This window comes from Acinonyx jubatus, chromosome A3 (assembly GCF_027475565.1).
Source record: "Acinonyx jubatus isolate Ajub_Pintada_27869175 chromosome A3, VMU_Ajub_asm_v1.0, whole genome shotgun sequence".
NCBI lineage: Eukaryota > Metazoa > Chordata > Mammalia > Carnivora > Felidae > Acinonyx > Acinonyx jubatus.
The window spans coordinates 60,135,996-60,156,439 of record NC_069388.1 but is presented as its reverse complement, the minus strand read 5'-3'; the positions used below and the strand labels follow the sequence as shown (position 1 = coordinate 60,156,439).

Genomic DNA, 20,444 nt, shown 5'->3' with positions numbered 1-20,444 from the left:
CTTGGCTTTTTAATTTTTTGTTTTGCATTTAGTGTTTGCTAACTCCTAATATTTCGTTTTGGTTCTTTTCTTTAGCAGTTTTGAGGAGTGTTGGTGAGTTTTCTGTCTGTGGAGAGAGTGTCTGTTTGGGTCTTGCTCTCATGTAGAGAAAGCCTGTGCTGTCCCCTCCTCTGTGAGGTGCTTCACCCCTCGGTGCCGCCGGGGCCCCTAGTTAGAGCCTCGTAGACAGAATTCTCCCTTCCAACTGCAATGTTCTTTGATAATGAATAGCCTGTCTCCAGTCCACCATTTTACCTTTAAAATCTGGCAGCAGTTCGTTGCTGTGTGCACTCTGCTCCGAGAGAAGAACCAGTCCTGTTCCTCCCAGGCCAGGCAAGTCCTGGGTGCTGGAATTTCAAGTCAACCCATTGGTGTGGCTGGGAATCCCTTTCTGGCTTCTTTTACAAGAGTCTTAGGGCTTCAGGTTTCCCTTTCCTATCGCCTCTTGCGGGAATGAAGCCAGCTTACATTTTCATAATAATAATTTATGCAGATTTTTAAAACAGTGTTCCTTGGGTCAATTTTCCCCCTGAGGGCAAACCAAGAGTTAATATAACCAAGTGACTTTTTCTACCAAAGAATTAGATGGCAGCCGGAAATCACTGTCTGCTGCCTGGGGTCTCCACCGCTCCCCCAGGCCCTCCGCGGTCACGCCCGACGTGCTGGCTCAGGCTACAGCCAGGCCTGTGCAGTGCCCTTCACTTGGTGACAGGCCCCAGAAGCCCCTGCAGCCCTTTGGAGCTGCTGCCATCTCAGAGCTGGTGAGGCTCAGGGGCCATGACTGGGCCCTGCCTGAGATGTCAGGGCTCTGGTGGGGACAGCAGGTGCTGAGGAACCTCCCACCCATACTGAGGCCTCTGCAGCTTTCCCCACTTTTAGGACTAGGTGACTGTATATTCACGATCATCACTGAGCGGCAGCTCTTTGAAATTTACTCTTCCACACCCCCGCCATATGCTTCCTGTGTGTAAGTCCTGGATTACTGTTATTAGAACGTGGCCTGTGAGAACACAAGGTGAGTAGGGGGTGGTGCTTTCCTTCTGACTTGGGGGGAATGGTATGTATTGGTTGAAGTGTACACGATCATCTACATACACACGTGTGTATCTACCTGAAGCACACATTGCATGTGTGCTCGAAATATTGGGGCCAGGGAAAAACAGATTTTTAAAAATTCTATTTGAGATTGTATTTTTAAGACTAAATTGTCTGAAATGGCAGCTATTCATTTGGAAGAGTGATTGCAGATTGGAAAGTAGTCATGTGCACATCGTGCTGTGAAATGACTTCTCAGATCACGTGGGCTTGGTTGCGGTCTGCTGCATGGGCTTCTGGCAAATCCATTGTGTTTTACTGTGGTGTGTGGGCTTGGGGTGTTGTTTCTTTCTGGGGTGCTTTGGTTTTTGGGTTTTGCATGTTTACACCATAGTCTGTCAAGGGAAGTTTCTTGGTGACCTGCCTTCGGGTTACCCTGGAAAGGGCCTGGCAGAGGAGGATCTGCAGCCCTCATCTCCAGAGGGAACTATGGAGGTTGTGCTCCTCCACCTTCACTCTCTTCCCCAAAACCCAAAGGACAGCCCTTTGAGGGAACCAGTCAGGGCTGATAAGGATGGGGACTAGAGCTCACAACTTCAGATTGCAAGAGACAATGAGGACATCGGTGCTTTACCACTCTCTGCTTTCTTTGGCTTTCTCAGATGGTCTGAAAAATAAATGTGTAATATTAAGATGGTTTCGGATCTTCACTGAGAGACTTGCCATCTATCACCTCCATCTTGAATGGCCAAACATGGTGCTCGCTTCGGCAGCACATATACTAGAATGGCCAGATACGTTAGCCAGGCCCCACATAGCCAGGATGTAGAGTCAGTTCTCTGGAGGCCTATGTCTGTGCTGCGCAGGGGCTGGGCTGTAGCCTTGACATCGATCCTAAGATCACATACTGCTTGATGGTGAGAAGGTAGGGAAGGAGGAAGAGCCAGGTTTTCAAAGCTGTTGAGGTGCCCAGGCCTGGCCTCTGGCCTGGCACGTTCTGTACCTCCTCTTCATCCGATGGGACATTGTTTTTCCAAGTAGAGAAGCACTGGAGAAGGAAGTCCAGTTTGCTGTGGTCAGAGGTGTGAGGGAGGAGAACTATGTGGGTGTGCACAGAAAGTTTGAAGATTGGCCAAATGGAGAAATAGGTTTCTTGTGGAAAGTCCAGCACCCATGGCAATCTCCCTTCACTGTGGTAAACTGACCCCTCTGGGATTAGCAGATCCCGTGTCTCCATTTCTGTACTGCTGAGAACTTGACAGGTGAGGTTCTTAGGTGAAAGATTATTAGTATTTGGGTAATTACTGGGCTCAGTATCTGTGTGCATACTTACATAAGAATATAGACATGTACAAATGGAGATAAAAGACTTCATTGTTTTAATATTTTAAGGCTTCTACCATATGGACAGAAGAAATCTCTTGAGATGTGCTTTTGCCTGTCTCCCATCCAAGTACTAACCAGGCCCGACCCTGCTTAGCTTCCGAGATCAGACGAGATCAGGCGCGTTCAGGGTGGTATGGCTGTAGACTGCTTTTGCCTGTCAACAGGTAGACTAGCCTAGGAGAACATCCCTGAGAATCAGAACACTTAACTTTGTGTTGGTTGTGGGCTAGGGTTGGGATGCTGCTGCCATCTTCATACATTTGAGGAAAGCCCTTAGAATCTGTTTTTATCCTTTACAGTACACCATCCAGCTGCCAGTCCATAATCTACATACCACAGGACATCATCAGAGCCAAGGAGATCATTGCCCAGATCAATACCCTGAAAACCCAAGTGAGTTATTATGCAGAGCGGCTCTCCAGGGCAGCCAAGGACAGGTCTGCCACAGGTCTTGAAAGAACCCTCGCCATTCTAGCAGACAAGGTAGGAGGGACTACCCTGCTGCATGTGGGATGGGGGCTCCCTTGGGTTTCTAGAAACACTTGGGACACCCCATGTGTGCTTGGAGGTGTCCACAGAAAGGGTGACATTGGGATGACCTTGAAGATCTAGTTTCAGGTTTGGTTCCCCCAAAGGCCCTGGGAGGTTAGGTGATTTGCCTGTGGCCACAGAACTGGTTGGGGCAGGCCAAGGACAGATCCCAGAGCATGTGACTTCCAGCTGCTACTTCATGCAGATATGTCTCCCCTCAAATCCATGGGGTTCATTGTTGAATCTGGCATAGTTCCACAGCTTTCTTAGCAACTGCCTACTCAGTATGTTTTTTGCCACATTTTTATTGACTTGGAATTTGAAAAAAGAAGCTGAATTATTACACAAACATACAATAAGGAAAACACAACTTCATTGGCCTAAATATAAACAGTAAGCTGTTTTCTAATTAACCAAAATTTGATCCTGATTAAAAATATACAAATATTGGTTTAAACTGGGGGATTAGATACACCAGATCATCTTGATGGATGATGCTTTTTCAAATTACTCAGTCTCTCAACACACACACACACGCACACACACACACACACACATGCACACACAGATTCTGATCACACTTCCCCACTCACACCCACTTTGGTGGGGTGAGATGCTGTTCCTGATCAGAATGTGCTATATCCTTCACATGTGTTCACTTAGCAAAAATATTGAGAGCTGGGAATTAGATCCACTTAGAAAAGAAAGATGATGTTATCAGAAGGAAAATTATGAGCCACAGAACTAACTCCTGCATACAGAATTCCCCAGAACCACAGTGCTGTGCTGAGAGCCCCACTGCTCAGAGCCCAGGGCTTCAAGGATTAGATGCAGAGAAGATAAGACTTCAGTCATCGAACCAATGTCAGGCCTGTCCCCTATAACTAGAGTGGACAGCTCAGGGAGTTGGTGAAGACAAGGAACCGGGGCTCTCTTCAGCCCCTTCCTGGAGTCCTGTCAGGCTCAGAGGCAGGCAGGGATTGAAGAAAGTCAGAGGTTCCTCGACCTCTGTCCATTCTCTCTGTGTCCTCCAGACTTCTTGTGGGAACCTTTAAACTGCTCACGTGGCAGCCTTTAAACTCAGCCGTCCTGAGGGCTCTTGCGCTATGGAGAAGGGTACGCAGCTGGGTCTCAGGACAGTTCTGAGCCCTTAGAGAGGACCAGCCTTGCAGCCCCTCACCTGGGGGCTCAGCAGCTTTGGTTTGTGTGTGCTGCAGACCCGGCAGCTGGTCACCGTGTGCGACTGCAAGCTGCTGGCCAACTCCATCCACGGGCTGAACGCAGCGCGACCCGACTACATTGCCTCCAAGGCCTCCCCCACGTCGAGTGAGGAGGAGCAGGTGATGCTTAGGAATGACCAGGACACCCTCATGGCCAGGTGGACGGGGAGGAATAGCCGGTCTTCTCTGCAAGTGGACTGGCATGAGGAGGAGTGGGTGAGTCTGCTGCTCGTGGCCCTTATTCTGCTACTGAGCTTGGGTTGAAGAACTCAGAGCCTCTTGCCTGCTCCTCCCCACCCGGAAGTGCCTAACATGTCAGCTGCTTCGTAGACGTGCTCCACACCTCTTTTCTGGAGGGCTGCCTGATTTACCGAAGGAGATGGCATTTTCACACCTTGTATCCATCTGAGGGGCAGGGCTGCTGCAGGCCCGACTGGTGTCAGACCTGGTTGTAAAGGGGGCAGTGTTCTCTGTGGAGCCCTTGCCCTGCTGGAGGCCTCTCCCCTCACCAGGCCTCCTGCTTCCTCAAAGCTCTGCTTGCAGCCAGCCCTCCTAGGGCCGTTTGTATTTGGGGGGATAGTGAGGAGTCTGGAGATGCACCCGGACATTGCATGCAGAGCATTCTGCTTCCTGACGGAGTGGCCCTGAGAGCAGCATCTGTCTTTCCTGTGGGAGCAACACATCACACAGGTCGTTTTTGCCGTTTGTTGGGACTATTGCTTGGAGGCAGTGTTCTGCGAGGCACTGAGTTACTAGTCAGCAGCAAAGTGCTCCTCCAGCCCTGCCCTGGCGTCCTGTATTCTGCGTGGGTTTCTGCAAACCACTCCTAGCCCTGCCTCACTGCTTTCCCACTTCCCCCGTATGAAGTGATCAGCAGTTTCCATTACCTTCCCTCAGTCTCGTGTGTTTGATGGTTGTAGGAGGTGTGTGGTGGAAAGAGGAGCGGACGCACTGGCTCCTGGGCCCTGTGGCCTTTCTGCCAGCTCTGGAAGGCACTGGGAAGTCCTAGCTGGCCTCCGTGACAGTTATTAGCAAACGTGTCCCCAGCTTTAAAAACAATGAGCGCAGTGCATTTGTGTTTTGAAAAGCAAATGCAACGGTAATGGAGAACTTTGAATTAATCTTGATGTTCTAAATTCGTGGTATTTTAATGATCCTAGTGGCCCAGGGCAGAGGAATCAGTGTGTGGGGGCACCAGGGGTGGGGGTGGGTAGATTGTGCTCTGTTCTGTTTTTCCCACTGGGAGAGCTGACCCAAATGGGCCCTTTTGGTTTGGAAGGAGAAAGTGTGGCTGAACGTAGACAAGAGCCTGGAGTGCATCATTCAGCGGGTGGACAAGCTGCTGCAGAAGGAGCGCCTGCATGGCGAGGGCTGTGAGGATGTCTTCCCTTGCGCAGGCAGCTGTACCAGCAAGAAAGGTAACCGGCACAGCCACGCCTACTGGATCAAACCGGAAGACCCCTTCTATGATGTCCCCTCCTCGCCATGCCCCTCCACCATCTCCTCTGCTGCATGCCATCCTCGCCTGACCACACGTGCGTATGCATCCACGCTTCCCATTCACGCTGCCTCCACCTCACGCTGCATATGTCTGTCTGTCTGTCTGACTCCATGACCTCTTCCCCCACACAGACTGCAGGGAGGGCTGTCAGGCAGAGCCAGAGGTCACTGTGTGGAGCAGCGGGCAGTGAGGGCAGAGGCTCCTGTAGTCCACGCCCCTGGAGCCCACGTGTGAATTTGCATGTCTGGCTAAGGCAGAATCAGAAGGCCCTCTTGGGTCTCATTGCCACATCAGTGAGGGGGTGCTCCTGGGCTTTGCTGGTTTGCAAACCAATTTGAGAACCTGAAGGAGGCAGAAATGCAGATGCTTTTCTGGTAAGATTGTTTATTGAATTGGGAATTGATAGAATCAAGGAAAAGGTGAATCATGCAGGGACACAGCTGGATGAGAGCTGTTAGCAGGCTCAGCACACTTGTCTAAACGCTGGTTGTCATTGGCTGGGCATGCTCTTCTCCAGCAGGGCATGCCACCTTGGGAATTGTTGGTAACTCAGTTAGGTGGCGGCACCTGTTCTTGGAGCTGAGTTTAGGTTCCTCTGTCCAGCACCACCTCCGAGGCAGTGCCCTCAGTAGATGGTAGGACGTTGGCATGAAGCAACATGCTTCAGAAACCGTCTTCTGCCTGTGGAGACCCGGAGCATAATCAGCCACTCTGTCCTGCATATAGCCCTAAAGCCAGGGGCTGCATGCTTTCTAAACAGGCACATCCTTGCCACTCAGGGACCTTTTCTTGCCACCTTTTCCTGTAAGAGCTGATGGGGGTGGGGTTATGTGCCAGGCAGCTGAGAGCTGGCTGCAGACCTTTGGGAGTGTTAAACTGTAGTTAGTAGTTAGTAGTTAGTAGGGCCTACTAACTGTAGTTAGTAGGGTGTGCCAGGGTTAGGCTTCATACAGTGATGACTTTTAATTTCTAAATTGCACAACTTTCATTCTAGGCAGAACCATGCTCCTTTATCAGAGCCTCTTGGTAAATCCTTCATTTGTAAGATGCCCTTCACCTTCGCAATCTGCCTGCAGTCTGTTTCCAGGGCGCGATTTCACTTGAGCCTCTGATTCAACAGTGTTCACATCCTCCACCCCTTCCATCTGTGAAGGGCTATAGTTTCAGTTCCCCAAACCTGTGATTGGTTTCATGGAGCTCTTTTGTCCTGTCTGTCTTCTCATTTTTTTAAATGTAACTTGTGCTTAAAAAAAAAAAAATTGGAAAGCTCATTGCTCATTTCTCTTCAATATAGTCTTGCTTGTAATTTTCAAGTTTTCCTGCAGATATAAAAAGAGTAATTTATTGGATTTTTTAAAAAATGCCAGAGATAGTTTATTTAATCAGATATTCTGTCATAGCCATAACTTAAATGTCACTTTCTTTCTAGGCACATACTGTATTGGTCAAATGTAGACACATTTAAATGCAGTTTTAAAGTTATTTAAATGAGCATTTATTTATGGTATTTAGGGCATGACTTGTATTTGCCATGCAGATCAGCTCTGTTGTGATCATGGGAATATGAAGCATACATTTGAGAGAGGCTAACTTTGCTGATCAGTACTCAAAGAAACATATGAAACCGTTTGCCACTAAATTAACTGTGGATGATCCTTAATTTAAAAATCTCGAACATTCCTAGGAAGCTGTTCAGACCTGGGCGTGATCAGGAGGTTCAGAAAGAATGAGCCTGCAAGCTGTTTATTTTACTCAGTCTCTTATCCTCAAGGGCCAGACCTTAGCTCTGCCATGACTTTTTAGACCATTGCAACCTCCTGGGGTAGTGGTTTTGGCCTAATGAGCAGGTTGTGTTCACACCAGCTTATTATATATGAATACCTCTTTGAAAGGCATCATCACTTTTCATTCTAGCTCTGTACCCTGTCCTAGGTCTTTGGTTTTCATATTCTACTAAGGAGTTGCCCTGCCTTCTAGCTTGCTGTCCTGCAGAACTCATCAGAGCCGTGCCTGGCACACACGGATCACTGCGGGACCCACTGACAAGTCCCTGCCAGCTGGAACCACAGAGGCTCCGTGAGCCTCTTTCCTTCTCCCGCTTTCCGCACAAGTGCCCCATGCTCTTCTGAACCACCACCCGCAGCCTCCCCGTTTGGTGGCTTCCATTATCTGCTCTGCACACATTCTCATCCTCTCCTCATTGCTGAAGAGCCATTCACACCCCGGACCAGGGTCTTGGGGTCTCAGGTTTGTATGCCCTCGAGATTATGTGTTAATCAAATCTCAGGGGAATCCATGGCCTAAGTTACCAGTCACTGGTACAAGAGTACCAGAGGAGACCCCTCCCCCAACACACACACACACACACACACACTCCCTGCTTTGATTGAAAGATCGAATTTACCCAGCCAGGTTTAACCCCTGGTGCCCTTTTTTGGGGAATGGTCACAACCCAGTCGTTTGGGATCACCACAGAAGATCATAAAACAGGCTCCTGGACCTTCCTGCTCACTCAGACCCAGAATCTTGGAGGAAGGGTTATGGGAGGCAGAAATCTGTATTTTTTTTCAAGGCCTGGAGTAATTCTGATTAGCTGGACAGAAGTTTAAACAAGAATGACTGTTCTGCATTACTGCACACTGCTGTGGGTTTCTGTCTTTGTTAGATAGGTGGTCTCAGGATATCTGGGCTCTAATGAAGAGGCTGAAATCTTTAAGTCACGGGAGCCTTTAATTTTTCTCTGTTTCTATTCCCTTTGCCAGTTGAAGAAATCACTGCCAAAGGTGACTAGAGAGGAAGGATCCCTTGGCACTCCTACCTCTGGACAGTCCAGACTATAAAGTCTCCATAAAGCTGGTTCCAGCTATTCGTGGGGCTCTGAAACCACCCACCTGAAGACATAAAATAAATGACCCTTTTCAGACTTGTTTTTTTCCAGTGGCACGCCCAGTTAACCAAGGAATTTTAGAGTTTTTAGGGGAAATGTAATATTGAAATGAGTACCTCACTTGCTGAAATGCGATTCAGTGTAGGTGAAATTGAATTAAAATTGGCATTCCTTGAGCCACCTGGAGGGACATTATAATTCTAGTCTTTCCCCAAATCATAGACGTTTTAAATTTGGTTTAAATTTTAAAGATTGGCATAGACATTGGTTGGTATATTGGTTTCATCGCTGGATCCTCGCCTTGGGGTCTCGGCGGTCAGTCTGCAGCCCAGGTTCCACTCGAGAGTCAGGGCAGTGGGCTCTGAATTGGGGATGATCAATTTGCTGGTCAGTCTCTCTCACTACAAGTGTGCTTCCAGATGCCGTGAGCCAACATGGGCTCCGTCACATACAATGTGATCAGTGTGGGCACTTTATCACATTGTAATATGTTAGTTTGCTCGTCCTGAAGAGCATTTTATGTTGAAGTCTTAGCAACATGAATGAACGAATCACGGAGTCGGTCAGTGTTTACCACCAGGAGGGCTCGGCTGCGTCGGAGCAGCCCCGCGCTTGCGTGGGACTTCTTGGGGGAAGAGGCAGGCAGGCCTCCAACCTCTTCTGTGTTCAGTTGAGCCTCCTTACTGCCGGCTGCTTGATGCAGTTGCTGTAAGCGTTGAGTTGTTCGTGTTTGAACTTTGTGCTGCTCCTTAATCATCCATGTTGCCCTCCATTTCTGTGCAGATTGCAGCCCCCCTCCTGACGAGTCCAGCCCAGGTACGTGGTTTCCGTTCAAGGCTTCTGCAGATGTCTTTATAATCCTCAGGTAGTGTTTGTAGTTGAATTATCCAAGATTCCCCTGTGCTTCCAGAGTTAGGAAAATATTTTAGGAGTTTGTTCATTTGAGACACGTAGCAACTTTTCTTAGGTTTGGTGAGGGACCAGTTGGGCTGGGGACTGTGGCCTGAAGCAGGCAACCACATGCAGTTTTTTCACTTTCCCATCATGTAACCTTTCCAGATGATTAACATCCGTGAGGACATTGGGCTTCCTGATTCAGAACAGTACATATTTGTAAATGGTACTTCCTATGATTTCACCTGAACTTGTGAAGCATGTGAGCATTACATGGAGAGGGTGTAGCCATCCAAGTGTTGCAGTATTCATAATCACACAGCATCCTCTCTCCCGAGTCTGGATGCAGCTTAGAATTCTTAGTAGGCATTGCTGGCAGCTTTCAGTTGGAGATAGTGCTAAAAATGGAATCTTTTTGCTGCATTTGCACGTAGAAGTCAATGTGCATGGCTCTAGTTCAGGGGTCTGTAGACTGCAGCTCTGAGCCGAATCCTGTCCACTGCCTGCTCTGGTAAATAACATTTTATTGGAAACCAGTCATGTCCACTCATTCATGTATTGTCTATGGTTGCTTTTGGGGCAATGCCAGAATTGAGTAGTTGTGACAAGGACCCCATGATCCTCAAAGCCTAAAATACTTCCTATCTAGCCTTTTACAGAAAAAAGTGTGCCGACCCCTGCTCTAGTTCATGTTGAGTTTCCTAGTTGTGGCTTGTGGGTTTCCCAGAGTGAGCATGAGACCCCCAAATAATATGCTTTTGCTTACACCCAAAAAACCAGCTACCCAATCGGTCTGATGATTGCATATTTCTGACTGGATATAAATGTGAGGTAGCAGGATACCTGTGTTATATCTAGAGTACAGCGAACTGGTGATTGGGAATTTACCAAACTCTCTGTCAGTTTTAGTGAACCCTCTCAGCTCACATAGCACCATGAATTTTATATCAGCTGTGTCATTTCTAGAAGCACTGGTGGCTTGTCCACAGTTCATGTCGGCGAACTAAAATGGTTCCCTGCCAAGAGTTCCTTTGGCTTTTCCTGGAGAGCCATATTTTATCTTGGTTAACACACACATTTTTTTCTCTCACTCTTTCTCAATCTTCCTCGCTCCTTTCCAACTTCCTTCCCTCCTCTGTTAATGAGGGGAAAAAAATGCAAAAGCAGGGTATGGATTTGAAAAAACTCTTCAAAGTTATCCAAAGTAGCATGGTCCATGGATTGACCACTAGTCAGTGAGCATTAACAGACTGTCAACTAGACAAGGAGCTTACCCCCCCTCCCCACCCAGAAGTGAATCAGCTGCATCACTAAGGACAATGTTTAGTTGGGCTGATTTTTTTTTTTTCCATAGCAAGTCTTTCTTGATGAAGGGAGCAGAATATGACACCGTCACCAAATGTAATATCCCAGATACCTTTACTAAGCTAGGTCCTGGTAGAAGTCTCATTACTGTCCCTGAAATCCATTTTGTCTGGAAGTTTCTAATTATAATTTTTCTTCATATTCCCCCCAAATTTATTTCCCCCTCAACCCCTACTCTCTATTTGGCAAAAGCAACCTGACACAATAAAAATAACATGGAGCTTAGGGTCAGTCAGACACATACAAATGCCAGTTCTTTTTGTGTCTGGGAAGACACTTAACCTCTCTGAGCCTATTTCCTTACCTGTATTATTAATATTCTTTCTGTCGATTAAATGAGGAAACAGGTAAAGCACTGACAGGTTTTTTTAAATTTTTTAAAATATTTATTTATTATTTTTGAGAGACAGAGTGTGAGCAGGGGAGGGGCAGAGAGAGAGAGGGAGACTCAGAATCCCAAGCAGGCTCCAGGCTCTGAGCTGTCAGATGTGGGGCTCAAACTCACGAGCCATGAGATCATGACCTGAGCCGAAGTCAGACACTTAACAGACTGAACCACCCAGGAGCCCCAAAGCACTGGTTGGTTTTATGTACACGGTGGCTGGCACTCTTCCTGAATTCTGGAGCCATCCAGGCGTGTGTGAGCCCTCCTCTGGGAAGATGGCAGGCTCCTCTCCCATCCAGACCCACATCTTTTCTTCAGGACAAGATCCCAGTGCTTCTTAACCATTCTTCCTTTATTCCCAATTTTTTTCAGAGTTTTTCCCCCCTAATGTAACAAAACTGCATCATACTTAAATGGATTTTTTTGAAAGAGAAGTAGAGAAGCAGGTAAAATGAAAAAGTATTGCATGGAGAAGATTTGCTTAGTCAGCTAAGACCACTTGTACTTTCTGATCATTTTCAGATTAAAATGATGATAATTTGCATATTAATTGCATAGGTACCTGCATGTTAATGGAAAAGCAAAGTAAAACCGGCAGCATTTGCTCTAAGAGCATTTGCTTCTTAATTAATGACTGCCTACCTTTCCCCCAATTATTTGGCTATTAAAATTTGGTTGCCATTGTCTTTTTTGATCATTGTTGAATATAACTTACATGCATGCAACAGAGTTCTTCAAAGAAACAAAAACATGGCCTCTGAGATTTTTCAGAGGAAGAAAGAGACTTGGATGTTATCCAGCAGAGCTCTTCCATTTTACTAAAAGGACTCACGTGGCCAAGGGGTCAAGAGACTTGTCCATGGCCAGCACTGCTCAGCGGCAGCTGGGGCCCAGGACACATATTTTCCACTCTTCGGTCCAGTGTTCTCTGTCACCATGAGTTCTTTGCTAAGACCTTTCCTGCTATAGACTTTCTAAATTTAAGCCTGCTTTTTTTTTTTTTTTTTAAATTACAGATATAAATCCTTGTCCACATACGGTATGCCTGCATACACAGTTAGATCATTTCCAGACTTTGAATGGATTCACGTACTTGAAAATCTGCCTCAGCTGAACACTGAGTATAGGGAAGTCCTTTTGCAAGGTTTAGGCATTTCTCTAAATCTGTGTCTCAACAAAGTGCTACCCATACAGTTTGAGAGAGTGAAGCCCGTCTCCCTTCACTCAGGGTTTTGGATTCTGTTTGTCTAAGACAGAGCTTACCCTTTCTCCCCAGTGCGGTGACATCTGTGGGTGTGGTGTCACTCGCACCTCATCCTGAGTGCCGTGTGCTGCCTGGGCTCCACTCCCTGCCTGCGCAGTCTCTGCTGTGGTGGGCTCACCCAGTGGTGACAGTTAAACGCTTCTTTCTGGGCTTGGTGACCTGTTATAAATAGAACTGATGAGGGCATGTCTTTTCTCTTTTAAATGCCTTCTAAATAGGGAGGCAAAAAAAGAGCCAAAGCCCAAAATACCTTTGACTCTGTTTTTCTACCCTGAGGTTCTATTTTTTTTTTTAAAAAAGTTGTTTTGGTACAGGGTCACGATTTCCTAATACCTCTAAGAGAAAACTAAACTAGAAATAGAGGGCAGCGGGCAGGGAGTTTGGGGGCGGGGAAGAAAGCGCAGAAGCAGGGGATATTCTGAGAGCTGAAAACACAGCAAACCATGTGGAACAAACGGTCTTTCCTCCAGACGTGGAAAGCGAGAATGTACCCACAGCCACACACTGGCTGTGCAAGGGTGGAGTTGTCCTTTGCTCTAGAAAGATGGGGGCTTTTGCCTTAATACCTGGGTCAAGAGAAGCAAGAGAACAGGTCACTTTTCTGGGTGCCCTTCTCGCCCTGGGTGGAAGAACAGTGGTGAATTGCAGATGACTCACAGAAACTTTTTCGTCATTTTCCTCAAAAGGAATAATCCTGAGCATTTATGTATACAGCCCACAGTAGGTTAGGGAAACAAGGCCTACATCATTGGTCCCACAGTAGGTCCCCTCTTTGTTTACTGGAAAAGCTTCAGGCCAGAAGGTTGGAGACTGGGTTGGTTCCAGGCAGAACTTAGTGCCAGTTCTGGGCCAGAGCTTGGGCCGAGCAGAGATATAAGATGCAGAAGGGGTGGGGAGGGGGAGGGGGGCAGTATGAGGGTTAGGGTCAGGCAACTTGCTAAACTTATAGAACCTAATTCTTAAAGTTTTCCTCCTCACACGTCTCCTTTCTCGTGCCCAGGTGAATGGAGTGAGGCCCTTTACCCCCTGCTGACCACCCTCACAGACTGTGTGGCCATGATGAGTGACAAGGCCAAGAAGGCAATGGTCTTCCTGCTGATGCAGGATAGCGCTCCCACCATAGCCACGTACCTGAGCCTGCAGTACCGCCGGGATGTGGTCTTCTGCCAAACTGTAAGCCCCAGGAGTGGCACGGGAGCCCATGGGCACCTCCACCCTCAGAAAACACAGGCTTAGGAACTTGTTCTCTGGCTTCACCCTGAAAAAACCAAGGTTGACAATACTTCCACCTGCCTGTGGCTCTTAAAGTTATTTACTAGAGAGGTCTAGATTTCAACCTGGAGGGAGGAATCCTACTCGATAAGTCTGTATTTAGGAGAGGGTCCAAGTCCACCCTTGTTCCTCCCCATGGAAGTGACACTGGTGGGTTGGGCACATCCGCGGCTCCAGCCCGAGGCATGCTGCATTGTGCATGACACAGGCCTCTTTGCCACCTTTTTTCCTGCAAAGGAGTTTAGTGAGGGAGACACGATTATCGCTGTCAGTGCCTTAGTTCTGCTGCTTGTACACAACTGCTGTGATAATTTCTGTTCTCTTTTGGAGAATGTCACGAGTTTGGTAGATTCGAGTTACCAAAAGCAAAGTGAACATTGATAGAAGGTCAGGCTGGTCTCTGCGGGTCCACCGGCCCATCCTTGTGAGGCCTGTTTCATCCCACAGAATATCTCCCACTGAGGTAACTTGCAGAGTGACCGTGTTGTCTCTCACTTCCGTTCTCTGTTATGATCACTTCAGTTTCCAATGAATCTGTGAGTATACAGAACCTTTTCATGGTGGGAAATTAATTCTAGGCTTCCAGAAGGTTCTAGCCCAGGAGGAAGCCCAGGCAGTTCAGGTTGGAAGCTTAGCCAAAGCCAAACCAGCCTTTGGGAGCAATAGGAGTGGCAAGCCTGGAGTGCTGTGCGCCCTCCCCATGGCCTCTGCCCCGCATGGCCTCAGAGCTGAGTGCTCCCCACACCCCAGATGGAGGGGGAAGAGGTGCTGCTGCGGCCCAGCCAGAGCTGTGAAAGTGGAGAAACTCAGGGCCAAGGGCAAGGCACAGGCTGGTAGCCATTTAGTGAGGAAGTGTCTGTCCCCCTCACAACTGCTTCACCTCGTGTCTCCCCCACAGCTGACTGCTCTCATCTGTGGCTTCATCATCAAGCTGAGGAACTGCCTGCATGACGATGGCTTCCTGCGCCAGCTCTACACCATTGGGCTGCTGGCCCAGTTCGAGAGCCTGCTGAGCACCTATGGTGAGGCTCCAGGGGCTCCCACACACCCTATGCCTCCGGGATCCTGGGGGTATTGGGCAGTACGGACGTGTGTGATTCCCATTCTTTCTTCCCAGATAGTTTTCTAATTGCGCATGCTGATGAAAATAAATCTAAACATCATCAAGATATGCAAGAACCAGATAAAAGTCCTATGTAGTTACAGACACACACATCCGTAGTTTGTTTTGTTGTTGTTGGTTGTTACAAAGATCTTTCTGGTTGAGGATGGATGATAATTATTTAAGCAATGTTCCTGTGGGACATTGGGCCATTTCTGAATTATTCTTTTTTTTAAGGTTTGTTTTTTTTTTTTTTAACATTTATTTATTTTTGAGAGACAGAGACAGAGCATGAGCAGGGGAGAGGCAGAGAGACAGGGAGACACAGAATCCAAAGCAGGCTGCAAGCTCCGAGCTGTCAGCACAGAGCCTGTCGTGGGACTCGAACTCACAAACCATGAGATCATGACCTGAGCTGAAGACGGATGTTCACCCAACTGAGCCCCAGGCGCCCCTGAATTATTCTTATGAAAACAGTGCTGCCATAGGTCTCCACACACAAGTCTGTGTGTGCCTGTGGGCCCATTTCTGCAGCCACTACATTATTGGAAGGAATGTTTCTGGGTCAAAGGGCAGGAATATTTTTAAATTTCATAGATATTCCTAAATTGCCCTCTAAAAAGACTCTTCTTCCTTCCTTTCATTTTTTTATTCTCAGAGGATAAAAATGGATAACTTTTTAGAAGTATTTGTCAGTCTTTAGAGTTATAAGACGTCAAGTAAATGCCAAGCACTATGGAGTGGAGGGATCCAGCCCCAGTGTGCTGTTTTGCTGTCTCTGTCCATTTCTGAAGCACCAGCTTTGCTTTCTGAGACTCCATACATGCCAGTTTTCTGCCCCACACTTCCCCTCACCAGAGAAGGCTGTGAGTCGTGGTGCATGTTTCCACCAGCCGAGCTGCTGAATGTGGCCGCGGGGGATTTCAGTAGCTGCCTTTCCCCATGGAGAAGTGGGTCAGCTGGTGAAGAGGCTGAGACAGGCCCCCTCTCGTCACACCACGCCTGGTCCCATCACCTCCCACAGCTCTGTGGCTGTGTTGAGCCCACGGGACAGGTCCCCTCCACCTGACCTCCTTCCATCCGTCTCTCGCATCCAGGTGAGGAGCTGGCTATGCTGGAGGACATGAGCCTTGGAATCATGGACCTGAGGAACGTGACCTTCAAAGTCACTCAGGCCACTTCTAATGCATCAACAGACATGCTGCCCGTCATCACTGGAAATCGGTAGAAAGATTTTTTTTTTAATTCTCAGAACTAGCACTGGGTTTTAATTTATGTTCGTTACATGTGATGTACTTTCATTTTTGTTTTATTCTGTCTCATTCAGTTAAAAATCTTGATCCTAGCCTTCCACATTAATTTCACAGACCTGTAAAGGTTCATGACCAGCAGTTTGGAAACCACTGAGCTGGACGGCCAGGCTGCACTCCAGTATCGAGGCCAGCTTGGTTTTCCTCTTCTCACTTACCTCCTCTCCTGCCTCTCCCCTGTCCCAGCCCTCACCCATCCTCTGGCTCTCTCCACTGTTTTGCAGTGATGGGTTCAACGTGCGGATCCCTCTGCCGGGCCCCCTGTTCGACGCCCTGCCCCGGGAGATCCAGAGTGGCATGCTGCTGCGGGTGCAGCCCGTCCTCTTCAATGTGGGCATCAACGAGCAGCAGACACTAGCCGAGAGGTGCGTGCCTGGCTCTCGTGGGGGCTGGGGTGGCTGGAGTGCTCTTGTGAGGTGCTATAGAAAATGTCCTTAGCCCTCTCAGGCTCTGAGTGCTGCGTAGACTTTGTCATACCTTCCTTCTTTTGGCCAACAGTCTTCAGATGCAGCCATATACCCAGCCCTGTGTTTGGTGCTAGGGACACAAAGATGAGCCAGATGTGGTCTGTGTCCTCAAGATACTTGGGCTGGTAGGAGAGAGATGTGGGCACAAGGATGAAGATGAATACAGGGAGTAGGGGTCCTAACAGGAGACCCAGGGAGAGGGTGTGAGAGAGGGCTTCCTGGAGAGGCTGATGGTTGAATTGGGTTTTGAAGAATAAGTAGGAGTTGGTCAGATGAGGAGGTGAAGGAAAGACCTGGCATCTCAAGCCAATAAGCCTGAGCAAATGCAGGTGGGGACAAACCATCGGGGGTGCTGAAGGCCAAGGTCCCAGACCAGGATGGGCAGCGGTGAGGTTAGAGAGGCCTGTATACCAGGCTGAAAGCCATGCCTTGATTCTAAAGGCCTTTGTCTTGTAAATTCCCTCCAGGGTCCCCTGCCAGGGGAACAGGGAAGAGTCACATGTGCCCATGTGTGCAAGTGTGTGTGTGCATGTATTTATGTGTGCTGGAGAGGAGGAGGGTTTGGGCATGTGTAATGACCTTCCACTAGTAGGTGAAAATCTCCCCTGTTTTATCATTACATGTGGCATGTGTGTTTTAGAATTTAGAACATGTCTTATTCATGTGGGTTTTTAAAGCACTTGCTGTAAAGGGAATTTGGTCGCTAGGATGATGTGTCATCTTCCTGTTGGGCCTCTGGAAACCAATCACCCCTACATAGGTGTAGGTCACCCCCACTTAGCAAATGTGGTTGCTGGTGGGAGACATTGAAGAAGTTTGAGTAGAGCAGGACACAATCTCATCTACGTTTTAAGTGGTTCACTTATTGGCCATGTGCTGGAAAGATACGAGGGTGACAAGTGTGACGAGGAAGTTGTTGGAAAGTCCAGGCCAGAGGCGGTGAGCTGGGTCAGGCAGGAGTAGTATGGGTAAAGAAGGGGCAGACTGGAGGGCTATTTCAGTGGTGAAATGGAAGGTGTGGTTTGTAGTTACGCAGGGTATGAGAGAGATGGTGGAGAGAATAACAGGCTTCCAGGTCAGTAGTGAGGGAGTGTTTCCATCTACTGAGCCCAGAAACCAGGAAGAAGATCGTGCTCAGGGACAGATGGGGGCCACCTTAAGCTGAGGCCGCTAGCTCAGGAAGCAGAGACCTCTGAGGTGCGAGCAGAGCTGGAAGAACCCACTTCAGGGAGAGTGGGCAATATCAGGGGCCTGGTCGGGAGGTGTCCCAGGGAAGACGGTAATGCTCCCTGTGTCTGGCAGCTGCCGTTCTTGATGACTCTGCAAGAGCAGTTTCTGGCAAGGGCTGAGGCAAGGCCATGTCACAGTGAGCAGAGGGGCAGGTAGAGGAGGGTGAGACAGTGGGGATGGGGAAGACTTGGTGAGTGCAAGGTCTTTGCTCATTTATCTGCTTTTGGGACACTCTCCCCTCAGCTCATAAACAAGCCCCCCTCACTGTGTCCTGGGGCAGTCCCCGAGGGAGCAGGTGCCTAGAGGAAAAGCCATTCTGGGCATTGGGGTGAATGGACTGTGGTGGACCCACAGGAGGGAGTCCTGCTCTTTTAAGGGTGACATGGGATCGTGAAGAGGCTGATGTGCAGGGAAGTCCCTCAGCAGAGCAGTAGTGGAGCTGGACTGGGCATCCGGGCCTTAGACTTCAGAGCCTGCCAGTATTAATGACCATCTGGGGGTCTTTCTCAACGGTACTTTCCTCTTCCTCTACCTTACACATCTGGCATGTCCTGGCTACCTGTGAGGCATGCACAGGATGAGTCTGCGTAGAGAGAAGAGAGCTAGGGCCTCCCATACAGTCCAGGAGGAACAGCTAGTCGGGTGTGATTATTTAATGGGCAGTGTGACTTCAGCTTCAAGTACAGGACTGTGTCCTCACATCCCAGCCAGAGCCCCATTGCCATCCCCTCTCCTAAGCACCCCTGGGATGGGAGGATGGGGACTCACAGTGAGTGGCTGTGAGAGGGGTTTCTGTGTATGCTGCACCAGGGTCTGGGACAGATGGAGTTCTGTAATCTTTTAGGCACATTTGTAACAAATGTGTGTGGTTCCTGCTAATGAAATATATTTAAACATGTCACCAACACAGCAGCGATGACCGTATGCTTGGGAGGAGGGAAGTGGCTTAGAATATAGATGTGCACAAATAATGCTTGAGAGAATCCATGTTGTTAGCTTCAAGGCAGTTATGTTCATGCTGGAAGGAAGTGTCATTCACTAATGGTGTTCCCGTATGACCTCCGAAGGTTTGGTGATACGTCTTTACAAGAAGTTATTAATGTGGAAAGTTTGGTGCGGTTAAATTCCTACTTCGAGCAGTTTAAGGAAGTTTTGCCTGAAGATTGTAAGTATTTCTTCACTCACGGTAGGTTTCTTTTTCACCTGCTGTCTGTCTTGTGTCACCCTGGGTGTTTGAGCCTTTCCTGCCCACCAACTATCTGGATGCTGCCTCCATGTGCACGACTCCTCCTTGGCTTCCCTGTCCCTCTGGAAGCCTGTTCATCTGCTCAGACTTTGCATGGTGTGAGTCCCCACCCAGAGAAGCTTCCCTCAGGCCACTGCCCTTGCTGATTCTTCTCTGGCCTGCCCGTTCTAACGCGAGGCTTTGTCACACGCTGTCCCAGTCCCTGGCGTGCATTGATGCCGTGGTGCATGTTGTGCTCCTACTGGTAGGGCAGATGGGATCGCAGAGGCAGGTCCCCCACTCGGCCCCGCGCTGGTGTGAACTCCCCCTGCACCTGCATCTATATAGCACATAGAGTAAGATGCTGGGCAGACACTTATTGCCGTGGGGGGTGAGAGGACCCCTGTCTGGGTGTCCCTGGAGGCAGTGGAGAGTGACAGTAGCCATCACAGCTGACAGCCTTCTCTGTGCTGCTGGACTCAGGCAAGAACCCAGGGTTAAGCACACTATGTGTACGTGGGGAACTGTCTCCTGATGTCAACCCCGGTACATGTTTACTGAGCACCTGCCCCATATGAAGCACCACGGGACCCAGTGATGAAAGAGACTGGACCCTGCCTGGATAGGAATAGGCTCTGCCTGTCTGTGCTGGCACTGTCCCAGCCAGTAGGGGGGCACCCCCAGGTGAAGGAGGCAGACTCCAACCCTGGGTAACACCAGTGTCCTCTAAAGGGGACTGCCAAGAAGGGAAGACATGAAAAGGCTTCATTTGCATTCCCGGATCACTGATGTGCCGGGGCGCTGTGCTGTGCTTTGCACACATTTCCGCACTGACTCCCCATGATAGCACAATGAGGTAGGTGTTAGTTTTGGTCGCAGGGAAGGCTTAGCCTGGCTCTGAGGCTTGGCGCTTAGTGGGCGAAGGTGTCCTGTTAGGAGATGCTGTGTTACAAGGGACCGGGCTGGGGAGTTGACTTCAGGGATTCGTCTCAAATCAGCTAGAGTGTGCTGATTGACTTGGAGGAGGGGTGCAGACCACCGGTGCAGTGTTTTCTCCCAGTGGAGGTGGCTTGGGAAGAAAAGGTTCAACAGACAGGCCAGAGAGAGAGTCCTTGGAAGCAGGAGAGAAGCAGTGTTACCTGGGCGCTGAAGGTGGGTGAGAGAAGGAGTGCCTGCTGACTTCTGAGGCTCATTCAGTGTGGTGAGGGCTGCAGCCAGAGCAAGTAAATGACTAAATGGTACTACCTCGATGGTCCACTCTTCCCAGAGATCAGCAGAGATGTGAGATGGGCAGTGAGGGAAGGAGCTAGAGAAATACTGGCTGCAAGATG

General features: G+C 48.8%; 1 protein-coding gene and 1 long non-coding RNA gene across 14 annotated transcripts in view; one reads left to right on the top strand and one right to left on the bottom strand.

Moving 5' to 3' along the window:
- The window catches only part of INPP4A (inositol polyphosphate-4-phosphatase type I A), a 135,945-nt gene that overhangs the window by 97,793 nt on the left and 17,708 nt on the right, over window positions 1-20,444 (top strand). For 5 of the 13 annotated variants that reach the window (XM_027072619.2, XM_027072614.2, XM_027072613.2 and 2 more), the window contains 10 exons: window positions 76-93; window positions 2,760-2,943; window positions 4,209-4,427; window positions 5,491-5,746; window positions 9,383-9,415; window positions 13,508-13,680; window positions 14,678-14,801; window positions 15,979-16,105; window positions 16,416-16,556; window positions 18,956-19,053. In XM_027072619.2, coding sequence (XP_026928420.1) covers window positions 76-93; window positions 2,760-2,943; window positions 4,209-4,427; window positions 5,491-5,746; window positions 9,383-9,415; window positions 13,508-13,680; window positions 14,678-14,801; window positions 15,979-16,105; window positions 16,416-16,556; window positions 18,956-19,053 — 1,373 coding nt within the window. The remainder of the gene's footprint in view (window positions 1-75; window positions 94-2,759; window positions 2,944-4,208; window positions 4,428-5,490; window positions 5,747-9,382; window positions 9,416-13,507; window positions 13,681-14,677; window positions 14,802-15,978; window positions 16,106-16,415; window positions 16,557-18,955; window positions 19,054-20,444) is intronic. The other 8 variants (XM_027072626.2, XM_027072622.2, XM_027072621.2 and 5 more) reach the window with 6 other exon arrangements.
- LOC128311179 (uncharacterized) lies at window positions 6,037-12,695 on the bottom strand. Its single transcript, XR_008289267.1, has 3 exons — window positions 12,507-12,695; window positions 6,770-7,031; window positions 6,037-6,393 (listed from the first exon to the last, which is right to left on the bottom strand). It is a non-coding gene; the product is annotated as an uncharacterized LOC128311179 (long non-coding RNA).